The 27996-nt window shown below is 37.4% G+C and overlaps 2 protein-coding genes across 3 annotated transcripts in view; one reads left to right on the top strand and one right to left on the bottom strand.

The window, feature by feature from the left end:
- Positions 1 to 16467: 16467 nt before the first annotated feature.
- zic5 (zic family member 5 (odd-paired homolog, Drosophila)) lies at positions 16468 to 27556 on the bottom strand. Its single transcript, XM_015363426.2, has 3 exons — positions 27328 to 27556; positions 21837 to 27104; positions 16468 to 18550 (listed from the first exon to the last, which is right to left on the bottom strand). Exons 2-3 carry the CDS (start codon positions 22876 to 22878, stop codon positions 18105 to 18107), a joined length of 1488 nt encoding a protein of 495 aa, XP_015218912.1. The 5' UTR covers positions 22879 to 27104; positions 27328 to 27556; the 3' UTR covers positions 16468 to 18104.
- Positions 27557 to 27650: 94 nt separating this feature from the next.
- Positions 27651 to 27996, top strand: part of pcca (propionyl-CoA carboxylase subunit alpha) — a 193249-nt gene continuing 192903 nt past the window's right edge. For both annotated transcript variants that reach the window (XM_015363424.2, XM_015363423.2), the window contains exon 1: positions 27651 to 27844. The gene's annotated coding sequence lies outside the window, so the exon portion shown is untranslated. The remainder of the gene's footprint in view (positions 27845 to 27996) is intronic.

Raw genomic sequence — 27996 nt, 5'->3', positions numbered from 1 at the left:
GTCCAATAGTAAATCATATTTATATATATGATTGGCTTAATGATTAAGTATCCCCACTAGGTTTTGTATATCATACTTTAGACTGCATTTCTACTATACTTAAAAGGAAAAACTATTTGCATTGATCGTTGTTTTGACTTCCAAGTCTAGATCATAAAACGCAATTCTGGAGAGTATCTTTATTTAAAATTGCCTTGAAGACAAATTGTGTTGATGTCCATTTGACAGTTCTAGCAGACTAATTTAGACAGGAGCTCAGTAATTCCAAAATATACCCTGTAACCTTTAAAAGGAGTGGAAAATAATACTTCTTTTCTTTCTTTTTTGTCAGTTTGTCCATGCGTTTAATGTGGTTCTGCTGGTCTTTTGTTTAGATTTGATGATTGCATGCAGACATTATGGATGGGCCTTCTCACAGGTGAACATGCCAAAACAAACAGCAGCCCCCCTCTGGAATGCTGTGCAGCTGACTGCTTCAGGAGCAGGAATAATGAGCGCTCCTGAGGCCTGTTGTCTTTGTGGTTGGAAGCTTAGCATGACCTCAGCTGAAAAGTCCAGCCAAGGAACCCAGGTTGGCCCTCTAGTCATATTTGAGACGCAGAGGAGTATCTCAAGTGGCATTTACTGAGATGAAGCACTAAGGTTTGTTCAGAGCTCTGGCCCATTAAAACAGCTATTCCCAACATAGTTGATTCATACTGCTTTCTGAACTAGGGTATTAGCATCGGCCCTGTGCAAGAACATGTCTGTCAGGCCTTGTATTTTGTTCACAGCTGTGTCAGAAGATGCTGCGGTGGTTGTGCCTTTTCAGTTTTATGATTGGTGTTGTATCATATGCTTATGATCTACATTTACCTTTTGTAGAACAGTTCTGCATATTAAATAAATGCAGATGTTGAAGTGATGGGTGGCTTCAAAGATGTTAATGTTTTCCCACTCGGGCTGCTTATTTTAAAAAACTTGTCAGATTATAGGTTTAATGTAGTTCAGAGATGCACAATCTGTAACTCTTTCAAAATACTTAATTACAAAAATCGGCTACAGACGTGTCCTTAATTAGTTAATTGATCATCAGCATGATTTGTATTCCAACTGAGGGTCAAAGCAGACTGGAAGAAGTAGTCATTGAAATACGTTGACACTTATCTCAACATGTTGTGTAAGAATAATCCTCATTTCTGAGCTGCCATTAAAACAAAGTAAGTAATGTGTGAGTATTAAGTGTCACATATTCCAAGCTAACTCCAAACATGTAAGCTTGTACTCCAGCTTCTAATACACAAATAATAATAGCTTTCTGGTTGTTCAGAGTTTACAAAACATGAGACGCAGTATTGGTCCAAATGTAGTAGACAATTCATGTGGTTGGAGTACATTTTTGCTTGGCAGCTCCTGAGGTAAGTGGAACCATGGACATGCTGAACCACAGCTGTCAACAGTTGTGCATCACAGCACTGATAATGAAGGGAGAAAAACAAATGGAAATAATGGTTTTTCCATTACTAAACCTCACAAAAGAAACATTCTTGCTGACTTCAGGAGAACGACTACTATAACTACTGCAGAACATCTTTTTTTTTTCACATGAATTTCACCAAGAAGTCTTATTCCATTGCATGGCATTCAATGTCACTGCACACAACAGATCATGAAGGATGAGAAAAGGAAGCCAATCAAACCTAAATGCATATCTAAATGTAGAAGAAATCCTCTTGGGGAAAAAAATACTTTTTTTCTGTTTTTGCTTCTTTAAATGCCTTGACAGATTTTTCATTCTGTAATCATACACATATTTTCCATAGAATAAACATTTCTGCATCTAAGTGATATTCCACCATTAAAACCATATTCTACTGAGTGAAAAATGCAAATTGTTATTATATCATGTGTTTACTGGTTTGACATCTTAATAATAAATGGTCCCTTATTGTTTGCATTCAATGTGTTGTCATTTTGGGTTTATGAAGGTCAGGCAAAGGGTAGAAGTGGCTTATCCCCAATGAGCTTTGCCTAATGAATCCATTCATCATATCACTGGGACAAACCTTTCTTTCCTAATCTTCACTTTTGTTCAGCTGAGCCTTTTTGTTAGTGAGTTCATGAATGGACAAACAGTACTACAATATACACTTTTATCAGAACACTCCCTTGTGTCTCTTTTTTAGATTTGTTGTGCACATAAAACCTAACAACTACAACAACAAAACTGTCAAGCCAAGGGGAAAAAATATCTTTACTATTTGCCACAGGCAATTAATTAAAAAAAACTATTATAATACTTCCTCATGGATCATAGGGCATAAAATACAAGATTGGTTGCCTTCACAAAAACAGATGGAAATGAACTACTGTGTTGTAGTCCACAATATACTCTTCAATCAAGTACAGTGATTAGATAAACTTTTGTGTTCAAATAATAGTTCCTCTTTCAACAGAAGAAGCCCTTACGGGTCTATGTTTTTATGGAGTTCTAATGAAAGTTCTGGAGGGGTGAAGGCAGCCTAAGTTATTAAGCTCAGATGACATAACACACAACTAATTCCTCAGTTTCCCATATGAACCACACACCACCCTCTCCTCTTCCTCGTTTGTTTTCACATCTCTCCTCCACCTCAGCAGCTGCCCCTTGGTCAACAAGGAAGGGGGTCCCAGCCTCCCCATCCTATGGCCTGGAGATTAAGCCAAAGTTTTCACTGAATCCAATAAATAATTCTACTGTTACACAATCTTCAGCTGCTGTCATCCCTCGTGAACTGTTTAACTTTAAACAAGTTTCAAAAAGGTGTCTATAATAAACATATTTTTTCTGCTAACAAAATATTAAGTTCAAGAAATGAGAAACAGGGATTCCACTTTGCTGGGGTTTATCTATCAGGGATTAAGGTCCTGTGGAAGAGGGAGGCTTTAAAGGGTTAAGGACTGTGTTCAATGGACGAGGTGACAATAAAAGACAGTTTATTATTTTAATGAATGTGCACAGTAAAGAATGTCTTCAGTCCAATAGTCTTGTACAAGCTAGGCTTTCTGAGTTTTGCAGTCTTTTCACCTTCCTAAAATGGTTACCTAATTCCCAATGGATATGTTTTTAAATAGAATTGTTCTTTAAACCAGGTGCTTTTCCTTAAATGTGAGGTTTGTGACAGGGGCCTCTCAAACCATCTCTTCCAGTAACTCTACTTGCTATAAAAATCTGCCTTAAAACTATTTTCATAATCATGTTTTTTGGTAAGAGAGTAGAATTATCCCATTGGATAAAAAATCAATTTTAGCTCAAGATTCAAGCAAAGCTACTTTCCTTTTCCTCTTTAACTGCTTGGGAACATATGACAAGAATATATACTTAGAAACTACTAGAGGTTAATTCCATGCTGTAAAGTAATTAGGCATAACACAATGATTTGGCTTTTTTCAGCCTTCTTTTTCCATCTTTCTGCTTTCAGCATGGAATTAACCTCAACCTGCTCCTTTGCAGTATGCAGACTGACACAGCTCAGTACTCAAAACCTCCTCAAATTAAAATATAAGAACGTATAATATAGTCTAATACATTACCCATCTTACAAGTATATTAGTATGTGGGTTTCAAAGATATTACTGATTAGTAGGGTACGTTATCCTGTATCCTGGGTTATGTGCACGCCATTAATTCTGTGTTTAGAAATTACTTGTTATAATTTCTAAAATAGAATTTGCCACATGTTTCATGGAAGTGCCTGTGACTGGTTAATCTATCCTGTACAGGAAAAGGGTTTGTGCCTGTTTGAGCATGACAGTCTCCTGATTGATGTACAATATGAGCTCTCTTCACTGGGAAGAGGACAATAGCGTAACAGTAGTTTTGAGGCAGCGTTATTTTTTATAGGGAGGGTATGAATTTTATTGAATCACAATGAGCTGGTACAAGTTCCCATCTAATACAGCTATAATGTAGCTATTGTTCTACTGTTTACCCTGATCATTCGAGTCTAGAAAATAAGGTAAAGACTAATGTTCCTTGTTAAAATATCTTTTAAACTTATTTCTCTGCTCTTGAATCCTCTGTGCTGTTTAAAGTCCTTGTGTGTTTCTAGAATGGAATCAGTGAAGTCTGTTAGCGACAGAACCCATATTGCAGGGTAATATTACCCAGAAATATTAGATGATTCTAACACTGACTGGACAGAGGTGATTATGCTAAATCATTTTTAAAACAAACCTGTAGTAAATCTCCACTTTAAACCTAGTCTATTGAATCAGGACCTACACACCAATGAGGAATACACAGATAAGGAAACTGCAATTTAACCAAGAAATGGAGGTATGATGTATCAACACGTTAAATAACACCCATAAAATAAACTAACAAATACCATTTTGAATCAGAACTAAGCTCTCTATAAATTATGCTTGAAATCTATAATACCTGTTTTAAAAAAAAAAACAGAAAGTGATCTATGCAAATTTGTTTGAAATCAGCATTGAAAACTAACAACCACTTGTAATGTTTAAAACCCATGCAGCAAGCTCATCAAAGACAGCAGGAGGGTTCCTTTGCTTGCATGTCACTGCAGCTTCCCCAGAAGGGATTCTACTATGCTAGTTTATGGGTTTATCTATCAGGGATTAAGGTCCCGTTGAAGAGAGAGGCTTTAATGGTTTAAGGACTATGTTCAGTGGAGGAGATGACAATGGAAGACAGAACTGCTCAACAATGACAATTTGTTCAGGCTTAGCACAGTGAACCTGAAACAAACTTCACACCTATGGCACTATTATGATACTTATGATATGTGGCAGTTTCATGAAAATGGATAACATCTCTCTTTATCAGGGCTATGCTTAATTTTCAGTTGATTGCAAATGAATTTCTCGTGCATAATGCTGACCATATTAAAATGACTTCACCCAAAACTGATTTGTTTCCCCAATAAAGAAAATATAGGTGCTGTTTCAGGAAAAAAAAAATGTCTGATAATATATTGAACCCATTGGTGTAATTCAGTACAGAAAGTACAGAAATAAAGTAGTGTTTTATGCACAATAACATGACTCTTTTGGTATCATAGAGATGATATGGACCTCAAAGAAATTAAAAATACTATTTTTTCCAATGTGATTTTTTTTCCAATTGAGAAATAGGAAGATCTACAGTTATGCTATGCTATTGTTGCCTTACTAAAATGAAAATTAACTTGGAAAAGCAATTTTAACCATTTCAGATTTTGGTAGCTTCAAGTTATATAAGCCAAGACGAGGTGGTGAGTCTTTCTTGATTGTTATATTTAATTTTAAAAAAAGAGTTATAAATAATATTTTTTTTACTCAAAGGTTCACTTATATGTGTGTAACTAAGAGAAGACATTTGTGTACATGAAAGTGAAATCACTGAGTGGGTATGTAGTCCCAGGCTCCTGTGACATATCCAACACAGGTCATAAAACAGTTCCTTCCTTTTGGAAAGAGGCTATCAGCTGCTGGGTTTGTAAATTACTGTGGGACCCAGTTAGGAACAGAATAAATTTGATTTTTATTTAAAGCTTTTCCCAGTTATTTGTAGTGGACTCTTTTGTTTTATTGTTACTGTTACTGTGACTGTTAAGGTAAACTTACATAAGTAAGGCATAAGTAAGGAATGACAACTGGCAACAACAATGGAGTGAAATACTGTAGGTGCTGGTGGGTTTGCACGGGTAAAGCTAATATGAACATGCATGAGAGCCACATGGCTTTTAAAAAGAGAAGGAACATGATCTTTAAGGTTCCAACGCATCTTAAATTATTTTAAATTAAATTAAATGCATCTGCTGGGGGCAGATTATATGGGCTGCTATTAATGGATTAATTGATTCAAGAGCCATTTGTTGTCCTTGGTAATCTGACATTCTGCTGACAGCAAGTGTTCCAAAAGGTCTTGCTTTTTCCACAAAAAGTAATACAATCCCTTAATTTTCAATACAATACTGCTCAACCCCAATCCGTGAGGACCACAAAAGTGCAGGATCAGCTGTGGGATCCTGCACTGCCCTGCTATATTTCATTATCTTAACCCAGTCAATAATTTGTATAAATGACAACCAGCTTTATGGACACCATATACCAATTTCCTAGGCAGTTGCTATACATAGGGTGTACATAGGAATGCTCTTCCATTTAATATCTCTGCCAGACTATGCTTTACATGAGTGTGTTAGAGCTAATACTGAAAGGACTTAAATACATTATGATACTCTTTTCTTTTCAAACCATACCATGTTACCAAAGGATGAAATATCCTGTCAAATGACACAAAATATTTTTTTTTCTCATATGCTTATCTTCATTCAAGTATTGCATTTCATATGCGGAGAGAGCAATGAAGAAAATAAACAAAAGGAAATTATGTTTGTCAAGTCTGAAAAAATACCTGCCTATTCTACAGTCTTGTATTATGAGGGTTAACGTTTAATGTAATTTAAAGCAGCAATATGTATTACATATTATGAACTATGCATTAAGGAGTCTTGGCCAACAAAGGATATTTCAGAGCCAGTTTCTCCAGGCCACAACAGTTGTGATGTACGGAAACCTCAGTACAGAGTATTGTTACACCAACATGTGGTACAGACCTCAAAACGACGCACAATTTCCATTAACCCAACATCTTGAGAGATTCTGCTCCACGCTCCCCTCAGTTTGATTAAGTAAATATGAAAGCTTAACCGTTTATTATGATTGTGAACTCTATAAGGAACATTTGGTCCATTAAAAATGATTGTTTGACCAAGAGTTGCCACAAAAGGTGCAGAGATGGAATGTCATTCTTTTACTTTTGCACAGCTATGCAGCCGCGACTGAAAACTGGTGCTGTGTTCTCTCTCCATACCGTTGTACTGTTTGCTTTGTAATGGTGATTTTTTTACATCATAGCTTACAAATGGAGCTGACCACATGATTTATTTCAGGTACATATCACTATAATTTTGCAGTGTTCTGTGGCTTGTTGATGAAAATAGCCATGTTCTACTGCTCCTTGCTTTGTGTGGTACAGAACATCAGTTCTCTCAGTGCCAATGAAACAGGAGGTTGTCTGACACACAGTAGATATCCTGGATAACCACATCCAATTCTATGTAGCCAATGCCTGCATCATCTGTTCTGAGCTCTCACTGCAGGCCCTGCCATGGTTGCTTAAAGGTCAACTCGCTGTAAGGAATTGGTTTTGGAAATGTTCTGTAGTTGTTGACTTAGGACAAACATGCTTTAAACAGCCAGTCTCCAGGAAACTAGAGAAATTGCTTTGGCTGACATAAGGTTCAGATACTGAACACTTTTCTGCCTGTGTATTTTTTTACTTGGGATGTTTGGTAATGCTTTTTCTTTTCCTCAATACCACATCCTATGTTACCCTGTTCTTTACAACTCAAAGCTTTACAAAACAAATTAAGTAACAGACGTGCAGACAGCTTTTGACAAGCTTATGATCTTTTATTCTTTCAGCCAACACCAATATTAAACAGAACAGTGGAGTTTGTTCTGAAATAAACACCCTTTATTATGGGTCAGCTGGTATGTCATACTGTGCATGTCTATATATACATCAATGTGCAATATATCAAAACAGATTCAAGAATGATTTTATATGTGGACCAAATGCCGCATTTGGTACTGGATCATGGCTTTCCAGAAAATAACCACTTTTTTGTCTCAATTATCTGCTAGTACTGTACTGTCAGCTGGAACAAGAAGGAAGTCTGTGATACAGAGAAAATGGTCCTAGGGCTGTTTTTCTAAATGTTTGTTTGGCTTGGACGAGCCCTTGTTCTGTCTATCTGATGCCAAAATATTGATTCATGCCCATACTTCATCATGATTAGACTCCAGTAATGCACTTAATGGGATGTCTTCAAAGGACCTAAATCAGCTTCAGTGCATTAACAGCTCAGTGGCTCATGCACTTAACTTACTCTGCATACTGTATACAGCAACTCCTGTCCTTGGTCAATTTCACTGTCTCTCTCTGAAATTTACAGTTGACTTTAAGACTTTTCTGTTTGTGCATATAGTATGTAGCTCCAGGTTATCATAAGAAATATTGCATAAATATACTCCAACTCTTTATCTGAGATCTGTTTCTTTGGTCTTTCTCACTCTGCCAAAGCCCAGACTCCTTAAAATGGGAGATAGAACCTTTTCATTATGCACACCATTTCTGTGGTACTTACTGCCCATATCTATCAGAGACCCAGTAACTGTCAATATTTTCAAATCTCACCAGATAATTTATGTTTTTGCTAGGTGTAGTGGATACTATATTGAATTGTTTAAAGTACTCAGATAAAAAATCAATATTTTGCTTATTTTTGGGGGTGAACATAAAGAATGTCACAACGGACAAAATTAAAGTGAACGCGGGACAAATGAAAATGAGATAAAAATTATCAATTTGAACCTAGATCAAAGTATACCTTCAATTCACACAACAGTGACCTTTTTTGCCAGAGCCAGAAAAAGGAAGATCAATATCAAGTGTTGGGATTGGAGATTCCTGATGATAGGTGGGTCAAAGTTTTGATTTATTCTAAGCCTAGAGGAAACACAACACAATGTTGGCCTCCTAATAATCCCCATCTATGAATTGGCTTCATTACTCTGCTCTCCTCCCCACTGATAGCTGATGTGTAATGAGCGTTCTGGTGCACTATGGCTGCTGTTGCACCATCCTGGTGGGGCTACACAGTACCTGTAAAGTGCGTGTCCAGAAAAGTACCATATAAGTGTATTTTTATTATTTAAAGCATATAAAGTAAAATAACAGAACCAATTCTCAATTCCAGTTAAATCTATTATAGCTTTAATTAATTTGTTTAATAACTATAAAATGATCACATTCTAGCTGACTGGTTATTTAAATATCTTAGAATGGTACAAGCAGGATGGTCTGGTACAGTGTATTACCCTTGGTTATACATTGTTTTGCAACTTAAAGAATTAGTGACAGAGCTATACAGTGTGAGTTGTCTTTCAGCAATACATAATTAATGTAACGGCATGACACCATGTTCACTGAGACAATTTCAGACAGACCAGGGTTTAAAATTCCCTTGTTGTTGTTAATTTTTAAATTAAGCCTTACACCATCTCACAGTACTGTTGCTTAATTATCCCACAGAGAAAAAATAATTAAGAAATATTAATATTTCTCAGGCAGGTACTTTTGTGCTATTTTTTTACAGGAAGCAATTAACCAGAAGTTTAGGTTTTGTAAATAAATTGTATACAGCATCTAAACTGAATCTAAATTGCAGTGACTCTCCATAAAAAATGGACATTCAAATCACATATCAATCTTAGCATAGACATAATGATTAATTTATGCATTAATGCCTCTCAGTTACAAGTCTAGGTTTTTCAAGTTTTCCCATGAACATAGAATGACATTGTTAGCATATGCACGGAGGACTACTGCAGTTTTTTTCCGAAGGTAAGCAATATTTTCTAAAACCAGAATATTGTTATAGGATTCATTTAGTCCAGAACTAAACAACAGGCTGTTCTCCAGGACATGATTTTGGCCTGTTTTGAAAACTGATAACGATACAACAAGAAGTATTATGTCCCTTTTGAATGTGAAATAATGTCACAAACGAAGTCAGTTAGCAGCTGGAAGACTTTGCTCTTTCAAGTACCCGTTATTTTAAGAAGGTCAAGAAGGTTAAAAGCTAGACAGCAGTGGAGAGAACGAGGTGTCATTAAACATAAGTTAAATAAATATGCATCTCTTTTTTTGAACATGCTATTTCTATTACCACATTCGAAAGTTTTTTTGAGTTTGTAACACTTAATCAAAGTAATTATGCTTTTGTCTTAAGAGCCTCACATAAATGATAACCTTCAAATGAATAAATCGTATGGACCGATCGCTAAAGCAGCACCTTACAGGTGGGGAGATAAGTTGATATCATTACTATAGTGGAATTTAAGCATATTCGTTCCGTATAGCCCTCCTAGATCTCTCACGATTATTTTATTACGGAAAAATATCAAAAATGATATATTTTGTTTATTTATTTTATACTAATATGTATCTGATTGGGACGCGAAAGAACCAGCTTTAAAGCTTTCGGAAGTGTGCGACACTTAAATCCCGTTTATGAGCAAGTGTTGCACTCTTCACGCTATTCATGTCGATTTATTTATTTGTATATATTTAAGGTCAATCCTATCAGAATAAGTCGGCTCATATTTTCTATGGGGTATTCTGAACATATGATAGCATGTATTGTTTTTTCTAACAAATGTATGAAAATACAGGACAGAATTAACGCTCAACCAAGCAAAACAAGTAAGAATATCAAATCAATGTACTAAACAAAAGCGAAGATCTTGATGGATGAGTTATCTCTTAAAAACAACCTCAAAGACTTTGAGTTTTTTTGGGGATCTCGGATTTAATCGGTAGATCTATTATTTCTAACAATAATTAATCTCTGAAATGTATCTTACAGATAACACTACTGTTCGCTACAGATAACACGACACATTTCAATATGTGGTTCAATTAGTATAAATGTTTAGTTTTACTAATTTCTCGGGTGATGTTAATGCATGTATTTGAGTGCAATGACATTGGCATTTAATAAATCATGAAGAATATTGAAACCTTTTCTTTGCAACAACCCAGAACTGGGGTGGTGGATTCTGTCGTTTCCGGTGCTTTTTCCGATTATTCTTAAAGTTTAAATTAAACTCTCTGGCACTGTGCAATAACTTATCCCGCCCCATCTACCGGTGGCAGTTCTGCACGTAACTAGTTTACAGTTCCTCTTACAACCTTCTGTAGATTATTTCACAAAAAATACTTGGTAAGAGGACAACATCAGTAACCTTCAATCTGAGAAGAAAGGTCACTGTGCAACTCTAAAAGAATGAACACCTGATTGAGACAGTAAAGATTATACTTCTTGTAGTAGCAGGCAAATAATACAAGTCCAGAACAAACACAAAGTGCTTGTAGTACATAGCAAACCCCGCTGGGCTCTCTTCTGTGGTCTGTTGCAAAAATCAAGCTCTTCAGAGCTAATTACAAATAAATTATGATGTGCTCACTAAGTAATTGATTTAATGAAGTTCCTATGAAACTATGAAAAACGGGTATAGGTCAGGCGAGAGGCGCCCCAGAGCGCCCATTGTCGGATGTTTAACTCTACCAATCTCTTCGGAAAGACATCGGGGCTAATAGGTGAAATCACAGCTGCTCGAAATGGACTTGTGCGAGTAGAGCGAGTCACTACCGAAACTTGCAAACCAAGTCCAGCTATTCATCCAGTCCTAATTTAACAGGACACGACCCCTGTCCCACCACTGCCTTTCGAAATTGCACACAAAGTACCTCAACCATTCAAGAAAGCGTACATGCAAACCCAGCCCTAACCGACCGAATCTCGGACGCCGATTTCATTTTAGATTTGTCATTAGAAGTTAGAAAAGAAGTCGGAAGTCTACACTTACAGTGCGCTGTACTCAGACAAAAAAAAGTTCTTATCCATAGGTCTGTTAACTTTCCTGTTCCGAGACTATTCTTGATTTTTAAAAGCGTGAGTTGACCACGGAAGTAGCGTGTACAGCTGCAACTCGATTGTAATTTTTTTTCACAGTTATTCAGGAAACTTAAGCTAGTAGCCAGGTAGGGTGCTTGCAAGATTTTGGCAAAATGCCTAGATAAAGAATCTGTGCCCAGTTTTATTTGAAGTATAGCCTTTGCACAAGTGACCGCGTGCGAACTGAAAAAAAGGCAGCGCATTCTGTGTAATGTGAAGCAAGATAAAACGAGTGTTAGATATAGTATGTAATATATAGCATGTACATTTGTGCCCCATTTTAGATTGTTGCAAACTTAAATTTAAGACACAGGGAGAGTACAAGATGTTACATATGCGCCACATGAAGACAAGTAGGCTATATTTAAACACGGTCAATTAGAAACACAAAACCAGTAAATTGGAATTAGTTAAATATCATTGGTTGGGTTTGGGATAATCCTAAATCAATCCCTTCCTATTAGCATTTTTATTACCTCATCTTTGTGCAAACGTAAATGGGATTGCGTCTTTCCCTGGTCCAGACAGGTTTCCTGATTTTGGCGTGTGAGGTGTGTTTTAAAACTTAATAATAATAACTCATGCTGCTAATACTATGTAAAGGCATTTGGATAATCATTCCTAGATATTGTTGTTAAAATATTGGATTCCTTTACCATTTCTAGGACGGTTATCTCCGTAGTTAGGCGATATTCGTTCGAGGAATGGCCTATATGCCATTTACAATAGTCAAAATCCTCAATATCAGTTTTATTTACTCCTACAGATACAAAGATATAGATGCATTGCTCCATCTGCGCACGTATTGACCACATTTGTGTAAAACAATCAAGATTTTTCTATTGTATTAACAGTATTTAATTTTGTGGGAAAAATAAACTTTTTTTCATATGAATGTGGTTTTGTTATTTTAGATTTCAGTGACACAATATATATATATATTTTTATTTATCCTTTGCTTGAGTAGTTAACGTCAACAAGCCGGGGGAGGGGGTAGAAGTTTATAGTTGCAAAATGTTCTGTCATACATGCAGTTAAACCCCTTAATCTGTCAAAACAAAAACATCTTCAGAGATGTTTAATGTTTAATATACAGTCGCCCGAAGATAATGACAGCTAAGCATGATATATTTTGGTACATTTTTTTCTTTACTTGTGTGTTACTAAAGTACTTAATCAAGCCTTCATGTCTGTTAATCCGTTGGCTTTTCAACTTCTCACTTCAAGCACAAGTCCATGGCTCCGATTATATATAGGCCTCGACAAAGCGTATAAGGCAATTTGAAATTTCGTTATTTAGACTACTTCTTAAATCCTCATGGTTGTAAATGACAGATGGAAAATGACCAAGACGCAGATAAATCTACCCTTACAAGATTCCCTTTCATTGCAAAGTGAGAAAATGGACAAAGGCTGACCCTAACTCGGTTACAAGCAGCTTTAATTAACACCAGCTTAAGCAGTTGAACAGGCAACTGAAGAAAAAAAAGTTAAAGAAAGACTTTCAGGCTGAGCGCCCCTTGACAACCTCTTTTTCCTACTGTCATTCAATATTTAATGCACTATGTTTATAATGCTACAAGAAGTGATTCTTCCTCAGCAAGTACGTTATCTTCCACGGTGTTTATAGACAAATAATAAAATATATTTTAATAGGTATACAGATAACTTATTTCTAAGGTAAAATATAGTACTAAACGCTTGGCGTATTGAGTTTTCCCTTTAGAAGCGATGTAAGGAATAATGTTCTCTCTTATGATTTCAGCCGTTTTTTAATGACCATAAGGAAAATGCACTTTAAGAAATCAGAAAATTAAGAATGTGTTGGCCAATCACCGCATTTTGATTAGTGAACAGTCGACAAATCTGTGTGCATGGTAGAAAACTGGAACAGAAAACGGTCAGACAACAGCCCACAGATGAGATTGCCTTTAGTCTGCAGTGGCGTCGCACACTAAATGCTGCTCTGTACGGTTTTGGTACCTTATATGTTGAATTAAATCTAACATGAGTTTTGTAATCGATTTGAAGAGGATGCAATCGTGTTACGTGCATGGTTCTTCAAATTCAGTGGAAAATAAAAAAAAACATAATCTTTGTAAACACGGTTAGTCTACCCGGATTAGAACATTTGCAAAGCAAATAAATAAATATTTTTTAAGAATACGACATAAAAGGACAGTTCAGATGAGACGGTGAAAGCGGCTACAAATACAACCCAGCTGTATTAGTCTACGTGCGAGCACCATTTTGCACCAGATTGAACATTTCGGTGATTAATATAATATTTTCCATTAACCCTGTTAATTGACTTTACCTTCTCTGTTATAGAGGAACTTGTGTTTTTTCAGAAGGGTTTTGCCTAGTAGGTTTAGATTAGAAAATACTTTAACTGTTGTACAGATAGGAATAAATCGAAGTTGGCAGGGTTCATTTGGAGAAACCATTAATTCCACCTTAAACCACCGCAGTACCCAAGAAAGAAGGGGAGGGGTAGTTAGGGAGGGGGTGTGTGGGGAGGGGGAATGAGACCTAACGGTGTTTCCACCGAGACTCCTGCTTTGTCTTCTGGAGAGTGGCGTCTGCAAGTCTGACTTAGAAAGTTACTGATTTGCAGGCTGCATGTTAAGGCAGTCCATGTAAGTGATTTCTACGGGCATCTCAGTAAAGGAGAACAAATCGCTGACAAAGGAGAGCCTTTTCAATTCAACTGCGTCGTTAGGACAACCAAAAAGTATTCCTTAGATAATAAGTTCCACTTCAAAGGATTTCTCATTCAACGGTGACTGCTTCACCCTTTTATTAAGTCCCGTTTTTTTTCACTCGGAGGAATCATCTGTGTGGTTATTTTTCATCGTGTTTATTTTTCGCCATTCACCGCGCACTTGTATTAAATAAACAAAGAACAATCATTTTCTCTCCCAAATAACGGTTGTAGGACGAAAAGGAAAAATGAAACGACAATAATATTTTCAGATGAAAGTTGGTTGTGTACAAAGGGGTAAGGGGAGGTGGGGAAAAGGCCAAAATATGAAAGATTCTGATGAAGTGAAAATTGACTGAGCTAACATGGCATGAAACTAAAGGTCAATGCAACTGTATCTTAATAGAGTGTCTCGAATTGAGGTGGACTGTTCTGAATGCCGGTTGCTTTTGGTGTGCTCATTGCCATAGCAATCCAAACGCTCCATGTTGATGTACCATAAAAGCAGTAGTTTGAATTTCAAAGAATCTGCCTTTGAACTTCGCACTGCCTGATTAGGCACTTGTGCCTTTTTGTGTCTTGGGATGAGCTTCCTCTGCAGTTTTTTTAACGTTTCTTATTTTTCTCTGAACCGAGCAGCCAGGCTGTGAGTGCAGAGACGGTCCTAACGACTGAAGGCAAATCTTTATATGTAGATGCGAGCGAATTCTGTTATTCTCTGTATGACATAAACACTATACTTTCAAGAAACAGGATTTCTCGTCCAGAGCTTATCGTTTCTCCAATATTTCTTTAAGCTTGTGTATCTAATATAAAAGTCAGACTCTTGGAATGACAGTGAACATTACTTAATAATTATAATTTACAGTGTAATATGAGTTTATTTGCATATACGAACTTTATTGTTTAGATGTACTTGTAGCGTCAATGTTGATTATTTCTTGTAAACACACTTGCGTGTTACAAAAACCTTCTATACACGCACTTGGACAAAGCAACCTATATTTCCATGCTTGATCAGAATGATAGCACTTTACAAACTGTTAATACAATACCCTTTGTCGAAACCTTCAGAGGTTCATGAGAGACGATGCAGTCTCTGCTTTGATGATGTCCAGTTTAGTGGCAGTAAGTGGTTTTCTACCAGATATATTCAAATGTGAACGTCTTGCTTGCCAATTACCATAGAAATCTTAACACACCATGAAGATTGTCCAAGCGCCAAGCCTTCCGCTCTCGAGTAGATTACTTTGAAGTGGAGCAGGACTTGCGCTGGTCAATTTTAATTCTATAGACTGGACAGAGAAGACTATGAAAGTGAGATTGTGCGTTTTAATGCAGAAAATAAGAGGGGGAAACTTGTTTTATATACTCTATACAAGATTCTGCTATTGTCAGATCTTTTATCTTTTATATTTCCCATGAATGATTCATGCATTTGTGGCTTTGTGTTGTCCTGCCTTTCAAAAGGGACTTCATTAAGGAGCTATAAGTTTTCCCATTGATTGGCGCCTTCATTTACATGCCTGTTATTCTACTTGGTGTGTTGTTATTTGTCGACCTGCCTGGAACAAACGTATTTTCATTTTCATTCCCTCCTAACAAATCAAATAGAACATTGTTTTTTGAACAGTTAGCTTTTACATGTTGGGATACATTTTCTTCTTTTAAAAATATATTTTAGTCCTATTGTAATATACATATATATTTTACTTCTTGGTCTCGTATACCCCAGGTGTCAGATTTGGTGGGATACGTGCGAGTCTTTTCGTGTAGGCGGTTTCAGAAAGATTTAAACTTATTCTTGTAACTACTACTGTTAAATTTAAGATGAAAAATAAATTAACGAAATAAAATAAAGTTTTTTTATAATGTATATAATGTATATGTATTTTATAATGTATATATAGTGTATATAGTTATATATTTAGTTGTTTGTAGCATCAATTGTTGCTTTATATACAATGTGTACATATACAGTACATATGCGTATTAAACATATTCATATTACATTGAGGCGTTTCATTTCAGAAGTGACTGGTTTTCGAGCTTTCTAATGTTGTAGGTCACCACAAGTGTTACTTTAAGTAACGGGCAATATATCTGAATGGCAACAAAGCGAATAACTAATGCAATTTGAGACAATAGTTTTTCATTAACGGAATCATTTGAACATGGTTTTGCGAAACGGTATTTAAACTGACAATGTATGAAAAACAAGTTTTTATTTTTAAGCGTCTGATTCCATTTTATTCAAGTTTACCACGTTGTCATCTTTTACCACAAACATCACAGACCTCCACAATCAGAGCTGGTTCATTTTTTTCTTTCAAAATCCACAGTGCCATGCACCTCGACGATATACGAAGTCATTACGCCACTACTACACTGGGCATGCGAATTGCTTTTCACATTACAGCTCATTCAAGTAAAAAGATAATATTCTTTTACAGAACACGTAAAAAAGACAAAAAAAACATCACGACGTCTCACCAAAATTAATATTATTATTCTTTGGTGTATCTGTAATTTTCGAACAATATTACGAGAGCAAATAAATTACAATTTACAAAACAACAGCAACATTAATTAACTGTAGCAAAGACTATAACACCCACGGCCAACAATACAATTATATACAAATCCGTCAGGGATAGGCCTGTCAATTTTACATCTTTAGGGTCTCAAAGGACAAATTAGTACTCTTTAACGAGTTTGTATATTTGATGCTATTTTTTCATCATAAAATATATCTGTGTATATCTTGTAAATACAACTGTCATCTAAGCGTAATTATTGGGCACGTTTCAACAACGACTGTACCCCTTGTGTTTCTTCCTTTTATCGCAACAGGCCTTAACGCTTTCCTATCGATGAAACAAAATAGAATGCGACTTCGCCATAAAATTCAAAATTATTTTTTTTCTGTGTAAAATAATTTTAAATATTGCATGGAATGTTCTCAGACGATTTCACCTTTAAAATGATCTAGGATTCTCTAAATAATTTGCTGCTCTAAGTGACATTAATGCAAAGGAATTAAATGATAATTGAATAAATGACACTGGTCTATTAAGATTCTCTGTACTTATTGTGCTGTGGACAGATTAGACACTGATGGATTGGACAGGTTAGATTTTGAAGGTTTGTGACAGAGTATGATGACATCATATGGACAATGTCATCGTAACACCATTAATCAGTGATGACTGAATCATGTTAGACTAAGACACACCACTTTATTCTTGTGGTCATGTATATGTACACACCATTACAGAACAAAGGTATGATATATATTATATACTGTATATATAGACACATCATTTAACTTATTTCTCATGTTTATTAGAACTTTGATTAGAAATATTTTTGTAGTCATAGTTTTTGGTGTTCATCAACTATATTTCTGAAAGTGAATCCTTCTGAGAAAGATGAATTACCGGAGAAGGGGGTGTGATATTTGGAACCCAGCGTTCTTATTCAATGCATCTTATTTTTCAAACGGCATTATCATCAACACAATTAGCTCCCATTGTTCACTACAAGCCTTTCACGCACAAGATCTGTCTTTTTTTTTCCAAAGGAAGTAAAAAACACAAAAAGTTTTTCTCGGAATATTGGAAATTAAAACAGTTTGTGTCTTAAGGGGGTGGACAGGGGGGTTTTCAAAGTGTAAATTTGTTTGTTTTTTTGCTTCACCACTCTGCGTCCTCTTATCGGTCCCCTCCGATCCACCACCCTGCAGGCTGATATGCTTATAGGTAATCCCCACTTACTGGCCACAGCTTTATGAAACAGGATAACATCAATAAAAAGTTTATTGTGTTGTTCAGGGAATGTCAACATCAGAGCATTGTCCTTGGATCTGTGCTTCTGTAAGAGTCCTCGTCCTCGGAGTCTGAAGTTGGCACGTCGCTGGGAGGGGTGTGGAGGTTGTTCGGCCCTCCGCTCCCCTGGCACACGTACCACTCGTTGAGGTTGGTAACCTGAGGCGAGAGGGTTGTCGATCGACTCCTCGGTGGCTCGGAGGTTGGGGAGAGGGGAGCTCCGAGTGTATTCGATGCAGCCTGGTACGCGGAGCCGGTGTTGGCAGGAGGAGGCGGGGGGGACTTGCAGTGAACCTTCATGTGCTTCCTCAAGGAGCTGGGGTGCGTGTATGACTTGTCACAGCCTCTTACTTTGCAGTAGTAAGGCTTGTCACTCGTGTGGACGTGAGAGTGCTTCTTCCTGTCACTGCTGTTGGCAAATTTCCTGTCGCAGCCGTCAAACTCACATTTGAATGGCTTCTCCCCTAAAAAAAAACAAAAACAAACGCAAAACCCATTTGGCATTAGGACCCCAAAGGTTTCCTTTAACATCTTATTACAATCATCAGAAACAGAGTCAATGCTATGACCTGCAAAGTAGAAGCCAAATTAAAGGTGCAAAGCATGGCTGCAACAAGGGCCTTTTACTCTATTTGGGTCCACTTTTTAATGGGTATTGGTAAGACCTCCTGTCAAACCCTGTTCTTAGTTCCCGTTCTTTCAACAAATATATTGATATCACCTACCCACTGTTGTACTATGGAAACTTGAATTCTAGTGTGTCAGCTGCACTTACCAACACCACAGCCCTGGAGAATTGACTACGCAATGTTTTTGAATGGTTGTGTTAATAAATGGGTGGGCACATTTGTAGCCATGGAATAACAGGTGTTTCTAGGCCATTTGCTCGTGTTTTCTTCAGAACCCCCAATGTGCTTAGAACCAGAAGGCTCCAAGGTTTTGAGCAATTGATTGCATATGCAGAACAAGAGCATGTATAGTTAGTTTACTGGCTAGCACATCTCCCACCAGACCAGAAGAGGAGGATTCGTTGCAAGGAGTGTCTCAACGCTGTATTACAAACATGATCATATTGGAATGCCTCCCCCCAGCCCCCAACATCTTCTGGAGAAAGACTCTTTCCACTTTTAAAATCAATCTGTTTAAATGCTAGGAAGTTCGTTAAAGCAAATGGAATTCAATTCCACGGTTCAAACGGTCAGATCTCTTCTCTTCTCGCCTAACGTAAAGAAAAACCGTTTAAATTGGAGCTTAGAAACGTTATCAAGGACATGTAATTTGAGCTTCTTCCAGGCATGTCCACAGCTCGCCAAAATTCCAAAGGGAATCATTAAAACAATTAACAACAATAATTTCCTTATTAATTGATGGAGTTATTAATTTTAATAATTAAAACAGAAATTTGTTAATTTAGTACGAAATGGTTGCTACATCATTAAAACTAGCATTACATATCTGTGTCTGGTATTGTGCCGTCCCACACATTCCATCTACTGCTTCTATGCTTTAAAACCCATAACACTTCCAGCATAATTGTTTCATGAGCTGTTTAACTGATAGTGTGGTTGTCAGCGCACCCTCGGGCTTTTCCTGTTTGGCATACCTTAATCGTATGACACTTCTTTACATGCAATCCCTATGCTGGACATAACCGCGTGTTTCTGGTGTGCGGAGACAATCGCAGAGCGTAGAAAGCTTTGCTTTCTTGTCTTACACTTCCAGTGTAAAAATATTTTAGCTTGCGTTATTAAATGCTTCTACCTTCTTCAGTCCTTCTCAATGCCATCAGCACGCTCCTGATTCTACCCACTCCTCCGCTTTTCCACACAAATAACCAGATAACCTCTTTTGGTTTTCTTCCGAATATAATCAATTTGCCCACGTCTGAGTTGATAATAAAACGGCACCAACACAATTAAAATAATAAGTAGAATATTGTTTTTTTTCAAATCCTGCTAATGTATTATTATGACAAGACACTATAGAAAACAATTCACTGCAATGCGCCACTGTATTCCTCTGTTTTGCATTAAAAGATTTAAATCGATACAAATCCGATGGTAAGTTTAGAGTTCATTGTGTTTCAGAAGGAACAGGAGTAAAAGGGATCAAAATAGATAAAGCACAGAGCACAAAAGCAAACTAATATGCGGGCTCGGACGAGTCTCCATGGAAGTTTAAATGTCCACATTTCAACTGTATTGTCGTTTTAATGTAACTTTCTGGTGACATGACACAATGTGTGTCAGAACAATGACTGGTCGCTTCTGAATACGGTGTCAAAAAGACATGTGGTCTTCAGACTGTCCGAGAATGACATAGACGCTTCTTGACAAAACAGGAAGCTTTAAGCTGTTCCATGCAGAACTAAGAAAAAATAAATAAATAACAAAGTCTATTCCCAGTACGATAAAGTCGAAAGCAAATCTCATTCACCCTCAGTAGCTTGTTTACGCTGCAAAAGCTAAGCTGCTTTCCCAAAGTGCTACTTTCAGCGTCTACTGCAGGGAACTGGGATTTCTGCAGCACTGTACGCGTTTCGAGCAAAGACACTGACATGCTCTGATTGCCGTGTTGGTTTTTGCGTGAGCTGAGATGAGGAAAACAACTTGGTTCATAAAATAGGCCGCTCTGCAACGACACGTTCACCCAACAGCAGACTATTCGCTGTCTAGTCTAGCTACTTTATTGCACGAAACAAAAGTTCATCTAGGGTATTTAGTGTAGCACGGCACCATCCCTCTGCATGGTTACATTAAACCATAATCCAGTTATTCGACTTCGATATTTCGGGTTTTTTATTTAACTAAATCTTGCTATAAATTATGTAAACATAAAGACTATAAACAATTATAAACATCTATACCTCTTCAAGGCCTGAAATGAATCCGACTTGCAGGCCACTGAGGGGCTGTGAATTTGATTCACGACGGAGATTTCTGGCGGAAAACATTTTAAATCGTCCATAATAGCGTAGCCTACATTAAAGTGTTAAGGGAGTTTTTATGTATATGACAACGTTATTTACAAAGAACATTTATTATTATTAATTATGTATTGATTGTTGTTTTAAATCAAAATCTAATATGAAAAATGCAGACCTTTGGGAAAATTGAACATTAATCTTTTTTTTTCCGGTTCCGTTTTTCCTCTAAGTTAAATATTTAATTTTCGGCGGCTTGTTTGCTTTAACATAAGGCATAAAGGAGTCAATTGGTAAATTCGCTTATACGACTGCCTTGCAGTGACAAAACAATAAATCATTCGAACAATTAAGTAAGCCGTAAGCACCTAAACATTCTCCAAGGAATAATATCCGTCCGTAGCGATAAATTCTGACTAGACTCGCATATCTCACGCTTCGCGTACAGTGTCGCAAAGAAATAAAACTTAGCAGCTGTGATCTCGACTTGTTTCCTGGCTATTTGTGCCATTCAGAATAAAGTAAAATAAATAAATAAAGATAACGCAACGGTCTCTTCAGATTCGAAAATACGCTGGGTTTATAGACTTTCCTCCGATTCTGTTCTCTTCTTACGTCAGAATACATATAAAAAGTGGGAGTCGGTTTCATGAAGAGAAAAACGAAACAGTCTGGAAAATAGATCGCCTTCAAAATAAACTTAAAAACAACTTTCATTCACACATTCCAGCGTGTGCGTGTAGGCCAATTTTTGTTTTATTCTGAGATTTAGTTGAATTTTTCTTTGCCTGAAAAAGTGAAAGCTGCCGGAGCGCAAATATACTGACCTGTGTGTGTCCTCTTGTGTATCTTGAGGTTTTCCGAGCGAGCAAACACTTTTCCACAGCCAGGGAAGGGACAGGGAAAGGGCTTTTCTCCCGTGTGAACTCGGATGTGATTTATCAGTTTGTACTTCGCCTTAAAAGCTTTTCCTTCTCTTGGACATTCCTCCCAGAAACAAACGTGACTGCTCTGCTCTGGTCCCCCGACGTGTTCCACCGTGACATGGTTAACCAGCTCGTGCATGGTGCTGAAAGTTTTGGAGCAGGGCTTCTTTGAAGTTTGTTCTTGGTCAATCCATTTGCAGATTAACTCTTGCTTGATGGGCTGCCTCATGTACCTCAAAAACGCCCCCGCGGCTCCGTGAGGACCTGCCGCGATGTTCACATTTAAGTTCATGGAGTTGTAGCTGTGGAGGGAAGAAGGTCCGTAGTGCTCTGGCCTGTGACCGAAGTGCTCTGGCCTGCCATAAATGTCCCCCGGAAGACCCAAACGCATCTGCCCGTTGAGAGCGTGGTGATGGGCACCTGGGGCAGCTTGTTCGTGAAGTCCAGAAAAAAGTGGATGGGCACCACCTTCCGAGTGCCCGTAAGCACCTGTTGGGGAAATAAACATGCCATGGTGATGAGGGGAGGAGGCGGAACTATGCTGGTCGCCAAGTGCATGCATAGCAGAGGCTGAAAGCTCTCTCCTGAGGATGTAGTCCCTGCTGGTTGTGTAGCCTGAGTGGGGGTGAGCCGCGGGGAAGCCAACTGTAGTCTGTGCAGAAGCGAAAGATGCCGCGGTCTGGGCTTCAGGGTGGCTTTGAATGGGCTGAGATGGACTAAGTTTGAGAGCATTTGTCTGTGCCATGTGCTCAGGTCCAAATGGAGTGAGTGCCACTCCAGGGTCGTTGCCCATCTCCCCAGGGTGGAGGTGGGCATGGTGAGAGTGAGGGTGATGCCCCCCTATCCCCGGGAAGCCTGTCATATTCTGATGAGGAAGGGGTTGAGTCGCTGCCAAATCCGCTAATCTTAGCGCCGGATTCCTCTTGCTCAAAGGGGGCTCCATAACTACACAGTCAAGTCCATCCACACTCACTGGTATTGTTTTTCCCCACTACACGCCTTCCAAAACATTAATATATATGTATATAGCGGTCTCTATAACTTCTTTTGTCCTGCCTCTAACTCTGCTTGTTCCTTTTCCCACTCTGTCCTCAAGCGATTGGCAGAACATACAACAGTTGGAAGACACAGTGGGGAATAGAGTTTAGAAATGGCACTGCGGGTATTGGACGGATTTCGGTGACTGGCAGTTAGGAGAACGAAGCGATTGGCTGCCTTTCAGCGCAGAGGCACAGCAGGGATCCGCCCCCTCACTCTCTTCCTCACTGTTGTTTCAAAAAAGTTGTACTCGCAAAGTTAGCGGCAAATCTGTGTGTTTTTCTTTTCGCTGATAGTCGCACACATGGATGTAATCAAAGATTTACAAATAGGGCGTGTAACTAGAAATGAAATTCTAATCTTTATGTTTGCGTTTACCCCTTTATTTTGCCTACTGACTGCAGAAAAGGAGGCTATAGAAATACAATTACATTAAGGCCCAAAGATTAAAAATGCGGTGCGTGAACATTAATATATTTCAAAAAATTTGAAAATATTTAGTGGCCCACTGAATCTCACATCAGTTAACGATCTTTCTTAGAACTGTATTATCGTACTGTATATTTGTTTTGATCAAGATACAAATCTTAAAATGAAGTACAGAATCTTTATTTTTTTAAAAACAGGTAGTATGTGAACATATATATGCACATATATGCATAAGTACAGTCAAATAAACACGAGGTTGTCGACGACATCGTTTCACATATCTGAGGACAGCATTCTGAATCATATAATAATTAGCTCAGCCTCTGAGTGACGACGAACTTGCGTATTTTAAAATTCACTGTTTCTGAAACAGATCTTTGTTTCGGGCTTTTACAAAATCATATAATCAATTAAACAACACTGTGAACAAACACGGAAAACATTTTACTTTTGTGGAGGTTAGGCGTAGCAGAGTGGTCTGTAAGATTTAAGAATTGTATTTGTATGTCTAGAAAATCTCTAAATCTAGATAAACTTGCAAAGAAGAGTAAATTACCTTAGGTTTATAATACCTAAGCGATATGTGTACATCTGGGGGAATACTTTTAAGTATAACCCGAAGTTCAAACTTATTGCAGGGGAAAATAACACCTGAAAAAAAAACCTTTAGATAATTATGGTGATAATATGATCTTATTTATTTGTGTAAAATAAATAATTGAAAAGGGGGCGTCTACACCTGTTCAAAATAATGTGAAAAGTAATAGCAAATAACAGGGGAGCTGCTGATTCGAGACATAAAAGGGATTTTCGCACTTCAGCTTTTTATGTAGAAAATTAAATGTTATGACCTGTAGAACGTTGTAGGTAAATTCCTGCATTTGATCTCGAGAATCGAAGAAGAAAATCAACGGGGAACTGGGGGAAGTGTGTTTATATATTTCATTTTGTTACTCAAGGTGATTCCATCCAGCTACCAAAATGCTCTATTTGGACCTCATACAGTCTCATTGATGTTTCAAGGAAAGAGATAGAAATACAAAAACAAACATGTGTAAACATATCGAATAACTGCAAAGTTTGGTGTAGATATGATTTTATACGAAGCCTTATCTTGGAGCTCCAGTCTAACTTTGCGTACAGGTCCCAACTGCCATTCATTCAGATAACAGAACTATTTACCGTATGTTGTATATGCGAATCAGCACCTTTTACTTTTAGGTATTTGTGCAAAAAGTCATTGTCTCTGAAAACCATATTTATTTTTCTTCTGAAATGCAAGTTTTTTTTATGTTGTACTTTTAGGGCGAGTTTATTACTTTATGCATGAATGCTGAGGCAAAACTTGTAAACCTGAGTATTGCCCGGCTTTATGGTATCAGCACACGCCTCCTTGTAGAATCCTTGTTAAACACAGCATGATGTGTATCTGTCATCGATTTAATATGTCTTAATTCAAAGACACCTCTAGAATCGATTCATAATAGTCGACAAAACAAACCCGTTTATGGGTGGGATCGGGTTCAGAGTGTTGAACACTAATGTAAACATTCTCCAGGAAAATAAATGTTAAATTCATACTATATACATACAAAGCCTATAGAATACATACAAGGTTTGGGAATTAGGCCTTTGAGAATTAAAGATATGCAACAGATTACAAATACTTAAGCAATGCTTTACAAATTCCTGTTAATTCTCGCAACTCTTTATGTTCTCAGACATAATACAATCAACACAAATTACAATAAGATTTCAGCTAAGTTTAATTCTAAAAAATACTTGATTTTACATTTTACAATATGTGTTCCTAGGCCTACATCTATAAAAAGTGTGCGCGAACAGATGAATAGCTATTATCAGTAATAACTATCAAGTATACAGTGGTCAGATAATGTCTGATTGAGTAGCTCGATATTAATTCAGCCAGCGGATTTTTATTTTCAGTGTTTTAACGAATATAATTTTCTTTCTATATATATATAACATTGTATCACACCCCAAGTCCGTTATGTGGAAAAAAATACTTAACTGCACCTTAGTTACGTACTTGACTAGAATTCAAATACATATGACATAAACTACATCCACACATGAAAATAAATATGTGTCTTGGAAAATGTATTGTAAACTAACTATGCATACTTAGACGCATGTTTTATTAAGGGACATTTTTTACAAAGAAAGTAAAGGACCTCATCTCAGTAGGTAGGTAATTTTTAGCGTTGCGTTGTATCAGTGATATCTTATGATATATGATTATTCGTCTTCCACATTTATATTGAAACAAATTATTTCTGCTTTAATATGGGTCTTAACTCCAGTTCTACATTAATACACTGTGTACAATTTGACTATTATGAAAAATATAATGTATAAATATTATAGAGCCACTGGGTAATACAATGCGTAAGACAAAAGAGCAACACAATCACACCAGATGCGAAATTTACACAATCTCATAACTTAAACGCATGTAATTTGATATGTTTTGAGGTTTGTTGTGTTTTCCGTGTTCCGACACTCGTTTTTTAAGTTGTTTCACTTTCTGTATGAATGCGTCATAGGAAACACAAAACATGACCATATCGAAATCATCATTAAAGCGCTGCAGAGGTCTGTAGCCTCTACAGTCTTATTTCGTAAGCCACGTTTCCACACGCATGAGTGCCCATCTTTAATTATTGAACAAATACTCGAGTCTTTGAATATATATATATAGGTAATTAATGTTCACTTAGTAGGCTTACCTGCTTTACTATTTCACCTACTCAGTATAGAAAATTGTTTTATCATTTGCGTAATGTTTTTAAAGGTGAAATGAAAGAAAGACGGATAAGGTTATTGTTTGTTGATATCAAAGTCACACCCATACTGGAAGCTAGCTCAACGTTTATACCGGGTCATACATCATGATGTCCATCTTTGGCTGCTGTGTGTGCAACACACGTGTTCCTCCGTATAGACTACGTGCTCCTTGAAATACATATTATCAAATAATTTCTGTCTGACTATGCACTGGATTCTATTTTGAAATGTATTATCTTATTCATTGCGTCTTCCCACCTGAAATTCGGTATTTATAAAACGTCGTGCAAAGGACACCTGCGACGTCTTTTTCCACTTTGAGGTTTTCTCTTAAGCAAGACATCATGAGATCGTGACTGGTATAAGAAATAACATTTTACGTTATCAATTATTTTAAAAAAATAGGTTAGGCTTAAGGGTATTGCAGATTCAGCCAACCTTAACGTATACATAAATATGTTCTATAGTCTACAAATAAGGGCTCAGCAACCGGGTTGAGTCTTCAGGGCTTATTCGCACAATAACCTAAACAATACAGCATAATACGGGGTTTCTTTAAAATAACACCCTCTTGTTTTCCAAGAATACTTCCCAGATTTAACAGTTTTCTACCCATCGGTATGTAACACCGTGTCTATCTGAATTCGTAATACAACTTTCTTATACAATGAGGTTTTGTTAAACGGTTTGTTTGCCCGAGGAAACCTGCAAGACAACATATGTGGTCCTTCACGGGTCGTAGGTCGTGCGCCCTTGAAGTACCCAAGGTCGCTGGAATCAAAGTAAACTGCAATGCACAAGCTTGTTGATGATCTTGTCGAATTTATGAGTTTCTGCGCTAGACTTGAGTTACAGCTGACTCTTCCCAGTCACTTCTGCCTCAGCTTTACGAACCTGTAGCAAGAGGCGACATCGTCCCTTAGATTTTAAAATTAACACACTAATCAAATGTCATATTTTATGAAAAAGCTTAACAGATTTTAAAAAAGAAACATTCCACTTAATACGGTTTAGTCCTTAAAAAAACAGTGAATCGTTTAGAACGGATATTTCATGCGTGTAATCTTAAATTAAATATTATAGCGGTAGAAGACGTTACGTTTTTTAAATTATTTACCGGTCAAATGAGAGTCTTTTCCTCTTGTCTCTGTTGTTGGAACTGTATAGGCCTTCTGTAACCTGTTGAAATGCTCGTTTTCAACAACGGTTTAACTGCCATTTTCCAGGAAGCTGTGGTGAAAAGAGAATTTCTAGCCAAAGCTTTTAGAGCATTTGCGTTTTCTTTCTCTCACAGTCTTTTCCCCCCTCTACCCAGTGACATAGGGGAAAGGGGTTTTGCGGTTTTCCAGTGAAATAAAACACTTCTTAGAGGGGTCGGCAGACGTGGCTTTGAACTTGGATCAGCTCCTATGATTCCTGCAGAGAGGGTAGAACTAGAGTCCTGAAAGAATAGTACAGAATGTCCAGACTGCGGGGCTTCAGACTGGGGGAGAGAGTATTGCGAAGTTTTCATGTTTTTGCCTTTCTTTTTGCCTCTGGCAGATTACTGCTAAAGGGGGAAACGGTTTGAGGCGGTTGGGACAAGTTAATTTCGGTCTGGGAGGATAACGTGCGGGACGCGAAAATCACAGAAAGTAAGTGTACGTAAACGTTTTCAAAACCTGAGGTTTTACAGGAGAGGTTGAAGCAAGATGCTTTTGTTCGCAAGCGTAGCAGTCGGGTATGGTTTTAAAAGTTTGTGAATTGAAAGCGCTCGAACATAACATTCCAGCGTGATACCTACATA

Source organism: Lepisosteus oculatus, chromosome 15 (assembly GCF_040954835.1).
Source record: "Lepisosteus oculatus isolate fLepOcu1 chromosome 15, fLepOcu1.hap2, whole genome shotgun sequence".
NCBI lineage: Eukaryota > Metazoa > Chordata > Actinopteri > Semionotiformes > Lepisosteidae > Lepisosteus > Lepisosteus oculatus.
This window is presented reverse-complemented; position numbering and strand designations above follow the sequence as displayed.

Coding starts and splice junctions, on each gene's coding strand:
- zic5 (XM_015363426.2), bottom strand. CDS start 22,878: ATGGAGCCCCCTTTGAGCAAGAGGAATCCGGCGCTAAGATTAGCGGAT. Junction 18,551..21,836: donor ACACAAGAGGACACACACAG/GTCAGTATATTT, acceptor GTTTTTTTTTAG/GGGAGAAGCCATTCAAATGT.